Here is a 13,558-nt window from a genome sequence, read left to right on the forward strand (position 1 = left end):
TGAAACAATGCGCAAGATGCTCTAATGAGGGAGTCAATCACTAGATGAACCAAATCATCCTTCACTTTCTCACACTCTAATTTTCACATGCAGTGATAGGCAACAACACCAGCAGACTGAAGTGGGAAAAGCTGACTATAGTAGGCCTTCTGTGAAGATTGGATCTATATTTAACTTTATCTGTTTAAATATGTCTTTTAAAGCCACAATATCAACACTTAAAAGTGTAGGTAATGTAACTAACCTAGCATAATTTCTGAAAACAAGATGCTACTATAAGAGTAACAATAGCAACTCTGCTTAGCTCTTAATTTAGTTAGGGGAAGATTATGCCATGCCATTGGGAGCACCTTGGGGTAAGTATCTTGACCAAGGAAACATCGACATGTTGACAGCAGGGACCAGGATCGAAACCACAACCTTCTGATTGGAAGTTGTCCCTGGGCTTCTTCATGCTTTTGCCTTGTGAAATTGAAGCATACTGTCTGTGTGTGACAATTAAGGCACAAATGTGGACACTTCTTCCTCTAAGTAAGCTTTAAAACGGTCCAATAGCTATGTTAGCACAACAATATGTTAATTACATTTTCTATTTATAGTACTGTTGCTAGTACATGGCTAGTGAGAAGTAATTCCCAAATCCCGCAGTGCTGTAAAAACGACATAAGTAGAATTAATCAGTGGAAAAAGTACGAGAACTACTTTGTCCAATGCTGACATGACACACATACACACACAAACGCGGAAACCACAGTTCCTAGTGGAACAGGGATGTTATGACTGATACTGGCATGGAAACTGTACTTCATCCAGTGTGTGCATGACACATGGGTGCCAGAGTGGGGGTTAGGATGTGTGCATGTGTGTTAGTGTGGGTGTAGAAGATGCCAGAGGAACACTTCACTGGAGCTCATACGGACAAGAACTACCAAATCCAGTTTTAGCTCCTATCTCTCTCTCCCAGACACACACATAAGTGCACACACACACACACACACACACACACACACACACACACACACACACACACACACACACACACACACACACACACACACACACACACACACACACACACACACACACACACACACACACACACACACACACACACACACACACACACACACACACACACACACACACACACACACAACATATGGAGATGAAGATCAGAGCTGGCCCTGTTCAGATAAATGTACCGGATACTGCTGCTTCCAGGCTTTAATCTAATGACTGCGTGTGTGTCAGCTCCTGTGTTTCTATATTTGTGAGGACCAGTTTAAGTGTACGTCAGATCCTCTATTATTGCTACTGGAAATCAAGTGTATACAACATTCAGAGTTCAGATATATTTAAACTGCTTTGTTTTTTTTTTAAACATAGACTTTGGTTATGTTTTGGCAACATATTACTTCTCTAAATTTAAAACACGATGAAGGAATGGCTTAAAATGAAGAAGTTACAAGTCATTTAACTTATAGAAGTTAATTTCAAAAAGTCTTTGTTTAAGACTGGACAAAAAAAACATTGTCCTTGGTAAAAGTCCTGTATTTGACTTTGATTTTAAAAAAAATGTTGTGATACGACACAAAATACTTTCTTTGAAGGTAATTGACAATGTAATTTAGTTTAACAGGAATTTTCAGTGGCCCAGGATGCAGAGTCACTACTGTAAAAAAACGAGTGAGATATATAACAAATTAGTGTAGGTGGAAAAAACCTAAGAAGAGCTCCAGAGGAAAAGCTTGAATTACAACATAAAGAGAAATGCTTGAGCTTGCTCTTAAAAACAACCAACTGTGTCAAATAAATACATTCACTGTATATGTAATGTTTACTTTACAATTAGGACATAATATACACTGTTGGCACGCCTTGCAAAAATATTAAACATAGTCTCATAAAGCTGTCCTGGTTTACAATCACTGCTGTAGTGGTGTGATGTCTCTCCTTATTTGGGCAACAAGCCGCTAGCTAAGCTAAACATATCCAACCAGTCTCTTTACTGAAGGCAAAGGGATGAAACTGTCTAACACCTGGTGAGTCAAAAATAAATTGTATCATTTCCAAAACGTTGTTGCTTTTAAAGGATCTTTTCACTCAACATATTATCTTACCTAAAAGACCTGGTAGATCACAAGTGTCGGATATCTATTATGTTCAGGCCTTCAAGGCAAATGCACAAATGACACTCTCTGGGGATCAAGCACAACTGGTGTGTTGACATCATGAGAATCCTAACAACTATTTCCTGTGTGCGAGTGTCCAGATGTCTGTGGCTTGTGGGAATGAGAGAAGTGTGTGCGAGACGGACAGGAAATGATGTCAGACATTCTCACGGAGATTCTGACAGCTGTAACACACACTCACAATGCATGCCGACAACCACAAGACTTCTAAAACCGCATAAATAAGAGCATGTGACTTATGTTATAAGATGTCAGAAGGACAGATACAGGAGAACATTTCTGCCTACTGCCATAACACTGTACAACAAATCACCTCTGGCTGGCAGAGAACTCTCTGCTCCATAGCTGGACATACAGTGGTATGCAAAAGTTTGGGCACCCCTCTGAGATTTCATGACAATTTGCTTTTCCTTTATAATAGAAGATCACAGCAACAACATTTGTTTTCCTACAAAGATGTAGACGTTTTAGTGTTTTCCAGACCAAAATTCTTAGGGTAGCATTACATAGTTTTATTATAATAAAATAAAATGCAAAAAATGGGATGTGCAAAAGTTTGGGCACCCTTATAAATAGCATTCATTTCAACACCTGTACGGATTTATAGCTGACAGGTTGCTGCACAAAATTGCTTTGATTAGCTCATTAGACCTTCAATTACAAAGACAGGTGGAACCAATCATGAAAAAGGCTATTTAACATAGGTAATAGCTGGCTGTGCCTGGCCTAGGTTCTTTCTTAGGGAGTGGCAAGATGGGGACCTCAAAACAACTCTCCACTGACCTGAAAGCTAAGATAATCCAACATTATAAATTAGGAGAAGGGTACAAAAAATTATCTGACAGGTTTAAACTGTCTGTCTCCACAGTCAGAAACGTAGTTGTGAAATGGAAGGCCACAGGAACAGTCCGTGTGAAGGAAAGATGTGGTAGGCCGACAAAAATAGGGGAAAGGCACAGGCGAAGGATGGTGAAAATGGTCACAGAGAAGCCACAGACCACCTCCAGAGAACTACAACAACATCTGGCTGCTGATGGTGTAGTTGTTCACCGTTCCACAATCCAGCGTACTTTGCACCAGGAAGAGCTCATTGGAAGGGTGATGTGCAAAAAGCCTTTCCTGAGTGTTAATCACAAGAAGAGTCGCATGAGGTATGCAAAAGCACATCTGGACAAGCCAGAAGCATTTTGGAACAAAATACTGTGGTCAGATGAGACCAAGATTGAGTTATTTGGTCATAACATGAACAGGTATGCATGGCGAAAAAAACACACTGCATTCAATGAAAAGAACTTGTTGCCCACTGTAAAATTTGGTGGAGGATCTATCATGTTATGGGGCTGTGTGGCTAGCACAGGTACTGGAAAACTTGTTAAAGTTGAGGGCCACATGAATTCCTTACAGTACCAGGAGATTCTTGACAAGAATGTTCTAGAGTCAGTCACAAAGTTGAAGCTACGCCGGGGTTGGATTTTTCAGCAGGACAATGATCCTAAGCACCGATCAAAATCCACCAAGGAATTCATGCAGAAGCACAGGTACAATGTTCTGGAATGACCATCCCAGTCCCCAGACCTTAACATCATTGAAAATGTATGGATTTATTTGAAGAAGGCTGTCCATGCACGGAGGCCAAGAAACCTGACTGAACTGGAGACGTTTTGTGTGGAAGAATGGGCCAAAATACCACCTGCCAGGCTTAAGGGACTTGTCTGTGGCTACAGGAGGCGTCTACAGGCCGTTATTGCAGCAAAAGGAGGCAATACTAAATATTAATGGAATTATTTCTTAGGGGTGCCCAAATTTATGCACATGCCTATTTTTGTTTGAATGCACATAAACATGTTTCTGTTTGACCAATAAAAGTTATTTCACTACTGAGATGTTTCTGTTACCATAAGGTATAACATATGTTAAAATGAAGTTGCTGCTTCAAAAGCTCAGCAAGTGACAAACTGATGCAGTGGTTTTCCTAAGGGGTGCCCAAACTTTTGCATACCACTGTATAACATTCACAATGTTCATTTTACATTTATATTTAATTTAATATTCCACTCAGCTGTACATATTCCTTTTTACTCTCTAAATGCTGGTCTATTCCTATTCCATTTTGAGATGTTTATATATTTTTTTAATTGTTTATTATCTACTCTTTTCATTTCTAATTATGTGCAATGCCTTGTTTTGTTTGATGCTGCTGCAACGCAAACATTTCCCAGTTTGGGATTAATAAAGTACCTCTTATATTGTGTTTCTGTCAATATTAATTACAATTACAATAACAATATGTTAATATTGTTTTGATAAACTAATCTAGACTAACACACAATCTTTCTGTTTGTCAGTCAATTCTCTTTCTGTCTTCAACATTGAAGCCCCCATATTCTCCCTCTAGGAACAATAAAGGTCATGTGACAAAATAAGACAGACATGGAACAGCAGAATGAAGGACAGGTAAAATTTGAATGAGAGGGAAAAAGAGGACAAGAGAGGGTTATCAGTGCGTCGGTTTAAGTCTATGTGTGCTTTGCCAATTTGTGTGCATTTGCATGTGAGTACGTCAACACATCCGGGCCTTAAAGCATCAACAGCAGTCAAGCCAATTTCTTTTGTAAAGCAGCTCAGCAACTCAAGGTCAAGTCAGACTTAACACTCACTGCCTTTCCCTCACTGAGAGGGACTCTGTAAACACCAACCATTTTTGTTCCTCTCTTGCTATTTTATGCATTTCGTGGTTTGTACTCATTTCAAAAGGGTATCAATTATTGTAAGGCAACGAGAGTCTTATTGTAAAAAGGATTTAAAAAAAACTTTGGGGTAATTAGGGAAATCTAATTCAAGTAACCTTTTTTTTTAAATCATGTTTTTTCAGTCAAAAAAACAATAAATAAAGGGAAAACAAAAAAAACCAGTTAGCTTTGCTTTTATGCTAAATATTGAAACTCTGTTTGTCCATTTAGCCTATGCCTATGTAGGCACATTAGCCCAGGTTGGACGCTACCTTTACCATCTTAGGGAAGACCATCGCCACTAAATTGCATTCCTTTATTAATCTGTAGGCCTACTAGTAAATAAAGCAGCAGCCGTAAACATGCTGTTAGCATGTGAGTTAGCTTACATAATACATGCGTTGTTGTTTGATGATGTGGGATAGCTGATGATATTTATGTGGCTGTTTTTTGGTTTGTTGAGCAGCATGTTGCCAGTGACAGCAGCATGCTAACTAGCTTTCTATGTAGTAAGCTAGTTGTTGTAAGCTAAAATGCTGTTAGCTGAAGATGGTAGCTGGTGATGATGCAGACACAAGTAAATAATAGGCTTAAGTGTTAAGTGAGTGTGTGGGTGCAGGTAAAGTCTTCTGTGTCATGGGTCCAACTCATTTACCTCAATTAGCATTTAGCATCCGTACAAACAGCATGTTGAATACAGATAGATTGTTTTAATATCCACAGATTTAACAGCTGCTACTTTTTGTAATCATACTCGTGTTTTTGGTTTAAGAATATTCAGATGGCTCAACTGTTTAAATTCTTCTTGTTTTTAATGCTGCTTAAGTTATTTTCCAATCAGTATTGAGTCATAGAGGCAGGAGATGAGTGTCTGTTTTTATAAGGCTAATGATAAAGCCACTAGAGTAAACAGAGAAGTGACTGGGAGAGGCAAGCAAAAGAGAAGCTTAGCATGGGATTAAGGCACACACACACACACACGCACAGACACACAAACACCATGTTGTAACTTGAACTGTCGTCTGAGTCTCAGGCAGCGAGACAACACAATCAGCCATGTGTTGTGAGAGAGGTTGGGTTTGTTTCCCTGCTGTGTATATTTTTCCATATCCTGTGTTTATGACCCCTCTTTGCTAATACAGCCAACAGATGCAAACTTAACTCTTTTTTTCCCCCAAGCTTTGACTTATTTATTTTTTTCTCCAACATTTCTCACCCTCCCACTTCTTATCCCACCGCTACCATTGGCTACAAAAGATTTAAATTCAAGTCAGACCTCCATTCACATGAACTTATCTTTCTCCTCCTCTTTGCAATTCTTTCTTCATGTTTTTGCATTCCTCTTTTTTTTTCATCATGTTATCCTTGCCTCCAATTGGCTGATTTAAATTTTCAAAAAGTGACCAATCCCCCTTTTTTTCATCCTCAGACACACAGGATGTACACTCATCCTTTTTCCTCCCCCTCTTTTCTTCCTTGCTTATTCCAAAAACAACCAGATGGTGAAACAGCAGTGGAGAGACGGACAGCGACAGCCGGTAGAAAGCCCTTCGGAGAGTGACATCACAAGCTTACTCTCACACTCTCTCTTAAAGGGTATAAAGGCCTCATTGTATCCTCCATCACATGGAAAATGTTGGCGGAACGTTGTGAAATTTAGTGTATCCATGGTCCAGGGTCAGCGTGACAATACACTCACACAGAAGCTTTACCCCGTCGTGTGTTCGTGCATAACCAACTTTTTCCGGGGATTCCTGAAGTGATTGGTATGACTGGTGTTTACAGTATGTGCACTGTGAAGGACGCTTGTAAAAGACAGCGTTGTCTAAAAGTACATTTGTGTGTATAGTTAGTCTTTAACACGTGGTTCTTTAGTGACAGAATGATGGATCTGTGTATGTTCACACGCGTGAGGTCAATTGAGAGACACAATGTAGCGTTCAGTGTTTCTCAGACAGTGTGCTATTAGCACATGTACATTTAAAACAGAGAAATTCCTTATGCAAATAAGAGGAAGCCTGGCTTCACCACAGTCTTGTGACTTTGACAATAGGAAGAAAAAGGGTCATAAGAACTGTCTTGCAATACATAAACACCATCAGAAACAAAACAGTAAGTTGTGACAACATTCAACCATATTTAAGGTCCTTATTTTGAAATATTTTGATAGGGGTTTTTATTAGGATTAAGAGAACATATCCCTCTATAAACTAACTTTTTTAATGTGTAGTTAACTAAGAACTCAGGGCTTATTAGAGAGAAGACATGGCACTTTAAATTCAATAATTAAGCACAAGCCAAACTAGACATCTTTCTTAGACATCTTTTCCAAGATGTGTTACTTTTCCTAATCTAATGCAGGAACACAGCTAATATCAAGCTGTGACAACATTTCAGAACCTCACAGTCACTTACTTTGACGTCCTGCTCCAGTGTTCGTATCAGTTCTCCGTCCACCTGCCCTGTTTGGGCCACACGCAGAGAGCGTCGCTCTGCCTTCCTCAGCCGGTACTGCAGGATGCGGCAGGTCTTGTTAGCCTGAGAAATAGCAGCAGTATGAGCGGATGAAGCTGTTTTATCTTTATCATGTAGCTTCAAGGCAAATGTGCCCCGCAGCAGCCATTAAAATACAAATGAAGAAATGCAGACATCCATAATGCAACAGGAGTTTTGTAGCACCTTTGACTCAAAGAGGACATTCAGATGATTGATTGCCTATTATTTTACTTCCCTGTTTCAAATTATTTTGCAGCATATGTCTGTTTTATACATGTAAAGCAAGGCACTACAAGTACATGGGTAAAACATTTTCACTTAAATAAGTTCCCCAGTCGGAAACTTATATCAGGACAATTGTTTTTTGAAATGTTTAAATATGTAAATAAGGTAATGTCTTATTAACTCCTTGCTAATTTGGATCTATTTTCCCGAACCAAATTACGAACATTGGATGAAGCCATTTTCAATTCCCTATATCTCTTTGTATGACTCTTATCAAACAAGAATTACTGTTATCAAACATTTAAAAATCTTTTTTTCATTTGTTTTGAGGATAACGTTGTCTATAAATCAGGCAATAAAGGCTATGTGAACAAATCCCTCTGTACAAACCTTCAGAATGTAGTTAGAAATCAAACTAAAAGGGTTGGTGAATGTAAGTGCTGCTGAGCTGTGGAGATTTCTACTGTACAGTTTGAGAAGCAACTCATTTTGAGAACATTTTAAAAGTATTAACTAAAATATATCAACAAAAAACTTGTCCAGTTGAACAGAGACAATATTTTTGAATCAATCACATCTGAATATGCAGTTGAGACATTATCTAATGGTAACTTTTGGTGAAATTAAAATGACATTTTAACATGTAATTGTTGTATTTGAATCTGAAAGAAGAAATGTTAAAGAAGCAAAAAAGCCCAAATCAACCGGTGCATGAACAAAATGCTTTTGCCTCTGACTCAGCATAACATTTCATTACAGGATATCACACAATATGAGGTCACAGATTAATTGAGAGAGCTTTCATTCATCCAGCATGTCTTGCACAGTCTTACCTGTTCCAGCTGTTGCCTTAGGTCCTGCAGCTGGTAGACGTCATCCTCCATGTACATGTCCCTCATCTCTAGCATCTCCGACCTCAACTCCTCCATCTCATCCTGCACACAGACAAGCAGAGAGTGTATAAGATCATCTGTCATTTAAACAATACTCCTCCAACATCAACTCTATGGAGAGAGCTGTTTTGTGTTGTAGAGACTTTTAACTCCAAGTAGTGACAGCATTATGTTCCCATATGTGGGCCATAAAGGGAATACTTTAATTTTTAATAGGAGCCATTAGCGTCTTTGTGCTAAATGCAAGGCAACCACCATCATCATCATCATCATCATCATCATCATCATCATCATCATCAAAACACCGTCATCCATTAACCTTTTTCATAATGCGTCCCATAAATCACTGACACTGTCATTAGAACCCACATTCTCATCTTCATCATTCTCATTATCAGCATAGCATTTAGCCTACAACGAGTGTCTTCTTAAAATAAACTGCCATGTAATATTCTCCCAAGTCAGATAAAAGGGGTCATCAGAAGCAGATATCCAGACAGTGTAAGTGGCAGAATGATGCACTAAGTAATATAATATGAAACTGTATTGATTTTCTTCTCTGGCTCGCACACAGGAGGTCAAAGGTCAGGGTCAGGTTATCAGATTACCTGAGGAGAGACTCTTAACAAGCCCTGCTGGGAAACTGGGCCAAAGGAAATTCCTACACTATAAACATTGTGAGGTAAAAATACCTTAACAAAAGACTTTCAAAAATAAAGTATGGAATACAGATATCGCTTCTTTTAAATATAAAAGATACAAGAGATCTTACAATTAGCCCAACACAACTGATTGGGCAGCAGCTACTTAGCAGATCATTTTGGTTTAAATGGTGGGCTATTTTTAGAGAAAAGCCTATTAGAGATGCTGGTTGGCATGTAGGACACATGCAACCAGCAAAACTTTGCGTACCACCCAGCAGAGTAGCGAGTAAGAAGGTAAATGGCGGAGACACTTCATGCAGCCCACCACCTTTATCATGTCACCGTCAGTCAACATGTTAACACTTGGTTCCAACATTTCAATAAATGCATGCAAGAAACCAGGTCGATAGTCGTGGTTAAAAGAGCTGTGGTTAAAGAGGCTACATTTTTTCCTTTCCTATAGTGTGTAATATAGGTTTTTTTGCATGTAAATTGTCTGCAAAGGCAAAGAAAATGGTTTCACACATGAAAATAGGTGCTGCAGCACAGGCAGGATGAGAAATATAAATACCTTTTTGAACATTAAAGCATGTAAACATGTCACAGTAGAGGCACAATATACAAATATGAAACCTGAAAATGAGCATAATAGGGCCCCTTTAAGCTGTAGTGTTTTGTTTTTACCACTTTTCTAGATATTCAACTGATAAATCATTGATTTCAGCCCGAAAGCATAGATTGCATCATTCCTCTGATTCATATTCAAGGTGCAGCCCTTGATTTAGCATGTGTGTGCACTGTCCTGAACCACACCGCACCCAAAAAAAGTCCTGGGCCTTATGGGAAAGCATGTGTAGGTGTTAGGCAACAGTGAGAGTACAGCAATACACTGTGTGTGATGCATAAGCAATATAAGTAAAAGGGGTACAAGAGAATATGGTAGTAGTAGTAGTAGTAGTAGTAGAAGTAGAAGTAGAAGTAGAGGTATTAGTAGTAGTAATAGTAGTAGTAGTAGTAGCTGAAGTAGAAGTAGAAGTAGAGGTATTAGTAGTAGTAATAGTAGTAGTAATAGTAGTAGTAGTAGTAGTAGTAGTAGTAGTAGTAGTAGTAGTAGTAGTAGTAAGAGTAGTAGTAGTAGTAGTAGTAGTAGTAGTAGTAGTGGTGCTGTCAAAATACACTACAATGAAAAATGTGGGTCAACCTCTGCAAAGCTCTGACTGTAGCAATAAGGAGCTCTGGGGATGCGCGTGTTTATGTGTGTGGATAAGACAGCTAGAAGTGTGTGAGTGGGTCTGCGCTGCTGTATAAACTATTTGTGTGAGTAGGGATCCGTAAGCAAGTTAATAATTAAGGTTACGTTTATGGATTGGCATGCAGCAAAGGGACTGCTTCTCTGAGTTTTTGTGTGTTGGTGTGAGTGCAAAATCTTGTGAATGATATTTGTTGATGGAGCTAAAATGGACTGCAGCAAGAAGCAATCTGCAGGACTGGCCAGTATGCTTAACATCTGCAATACAGAGTAGAGAGGGGGTGGGGAAGGAATTAAAGAAGGAAAGGTGATATAAAATGAAAGCAACAAAAAATGGGGAGAGTGAAAATAGAGAAAGAAATGTCAAGGAAAAGAAAAGAAAGACTAAAATAGATCAGAGAGGTAGGGAAGGAAGGAAATGACAATAAAGGAAAGGAAATGGGAAGATAGGAGAGGAACAACAGGAAGAAGAAAGAAAGAAAATTACACAAAAGGTATTTCAAGAAATGAAAAGAGAAGATATAGAAAAAAAAACAAAGATGGGAAAAACAGAGCGTGAAAGAAATGCAGATGCAAAGGGAGATAAAACATGACAGCAAAGAGCGAGAAAGTGAGGACATGGAACGAGGGAATCACAAGTTAATGTGGCGAGAGACTGCAAGAGAAAGAGAGGTGGTCCACTGACCTGCTTTGCGCAGCTGACTGAAGGAGAACAGGGAAGATGGTGTGTGTCATGTGAACAAGAAACCAGTCAGGAGATTGAATCAACCAATCAGATGTCAGATGCGACCTCTTTTTCGTTAAAATATTTGGATTATTGAACTTCAATGATCATAAGAAGGCTAAAACAGTCATACAGGATTAGCCTGAACAGATGCTTTACCATTATCTTAAACTGTAGTCACAGGACAGACATTCCTGAAAAATTTGGTTTGAAAGGCTCGTCTTTGTGTGTCTGTGAAGCTGTAACATGAGATCGGCAGTTAGTAGCTTCATGTTGTTTGCATGTGGACCCAGATGGTAATTAGAATCACTGTTGGGGTTCCTGCTTAGAGTGAGATACTTCAACAAGGTGTGGATGGTGGGAATGACAGACAATCAATCAAACTGCTGTTAGCATGTCCCATCCCATAGCATAGCAATATGTGTGTGACAAAATTACAATTACAATTACATAATTTAATCAACATTTAAGTAGTTTTTAATACAAAAATGTCATAAAATTATGCTTTCAATTTGTTGAAGATCTTGGCGTTTTGGGCTGATAAAACAGGATGGGATGGACCCTGAATGTTTCATAATTTCCTGACAATATATGGAGCATAACCTTGGTCATCAATCAATTATGAAAATAATTGTTAGTTGCAGATTGTTGACAACCATCATCTCCAACAGCTCAAACAATGTTAAACACAAGCATGGTTTACACCAAATATGGGATATATATATATTGAGAGGAAGCCCGACACCATAAGAGCTTGTTGTTTTCATCGTCTGATTTCTAACCAGGTGTTCCTCAAAGCTGCAGCTACAGACACAACCACTCACTCGACTGAAGGGCCTCCCATGAGGCTTTGGGGTGGTCCAATAAGATCGCTCTGTTTCATGCCGTCCTATATAATCAGGCGGCAGAAAATGTGCACCTCCTAATTATGCATGCCTTATCTTTGCAGCCCTTTGAATATCAACAGCTGAAAATATGCTAGCAAACGTGTAATTATTTAGGGTAACAACTAATGATTATTTTTGTGTGAAGATTTTTCTTTTTTAATGGTAAAAAGCTCATCTCATCTCAGCTCAGCTCAACTCATCTTTTCATTAACAGCGGTTCAAAGCTAATTGCATTGATTTGCAGTTGATGCTCACAATTGACAAGCTGGAACCATCAAATGTTGACATTTTCGCTTGGTATGGCAAACTAGTCAACATTTATCAGGGATACATAAAAGCAATAATTCTGATTATTATGCTTGCTAGCATTCCAAAAAGCAAGCCTTTAGTGGAATATATATCATTAAAATCAATCTTATTCATTGTATTTTTAGAATGGTGCAAGTGTATTTCATTAAGACAACATTGCTTGTGTTTTACAAGAGCATGCAGGTGTGGTTAAAAATAAAGTAAATGCCTCAACATCACCATAGTAAAGAATAAAAAACCTTCTAATGCTGTATGGAGCAAGAATCAGAATTCTCCAAAACTGCTGCAGCGCTCCATCAGAAAAGAAGAGGTGGTCTTCCTGACAAGTCGAATGCTGTTGATCCATCACCCTCCACAATCAATCTCTGACAATTATTGGCTTGTCTGGTACCTGCCAGTTAGTGCTTAGAGACATGCTAATATAATTGATCCCTCCCCTAATCAATCACTCTAAAGGCCGGGAAGGATACGCTTGACCAGTGGATTCACGTATAATACATTCCACTGCCTGTGGACCTGTGGGAGCTGAGAGATGCCTTTAGTAACAAAACCTGATGACATGCCATCCCACCGAGGGTAGTGATGATGAAGGGTTGGGCTCATTGCTAAATAAGTTCCTCAACAAATTATTTGAAATGTTTCATGTTAAAAAAGGACATTCAAAACACAAATTTGGAGGACATAATGCATGTTTCCCAGAGTATTTTACTCTCAGGATGGAAACAACCCTGAAATTGCAACTAGATAATCACAGGATAGTTATTATTTCCCTGCTATAACAAATGCAAATATAATACCTTGGTAAATTAGCATTGTCTGCTGCACAACCCCTGAGGCTGTTGGGTAAAATTACCTGATCCTTTCCTCCATCATGTGAGCTGACAACAATGACTGGCAACGTATGTTGAAAAGGCACTACCTGCTCAAAATACTACATCAACACATATTTAACTCTTTTACACTTCCTAAACAATGCATATGCCCATATTCCATAATGTATGCCATTTTGAGGCTGCAAGGATGCATGTTTTGCCCATGTGTTGATGTGACTGTGGGGTTGCATGCTCAGTCATAACATCATCATCCCTGTAGTGAGTAGCATTGGATGGAGTCCAAAGGCATTTCTACACACTAAGAAACAAGTCATAGTGAACTACATAAAGCCAATTGACTTTATATTACACGCTTCTGAGAAACAGTTTAAGCATAT

At 38.8% G+C, this 13,558-nt stretch overlaps 1 protein-coding gene across 1 annotated transcript in view; it reads right to left on the reverse strand.

Moving 5' to 3' along the window:
• LOC134864870 (microtubule cross-linking factor 2-like) overlaps positions 1-13,558 on the reverse strand; it is a 97,570-nt gene that overhangs the window by 82,552 nt on the left and 1,460 nt on the right. The window contains 2 exon segments of the mRNA XM_063884173.1: positions 7,337-7,459; positions 8,476-8,577. Of these exon segments, the coding sequence (XP_063740243.1) occupies positions 7,337-7,459; positions 8,476-8,577 (225 nt within the window).

The sequence above is a fragment of the Eleginops maclovinus genome, chromosome 1, assembly GCF_036324505.1.
Source record: "Eleginops maclovinus isolate JMC-PN-2008 ecotype Puerto Natales chromosome 1, JC_Emac_rtc_rv5, whole genome shotgun sequence".
Taxonomy (NCBI): domain Eukaryota; kingdom Metazoa; phylum Chordata; class Actinopteri; order Perciformes; family Eleginopidae; genus Eleginops; species Eleginops maclovinus.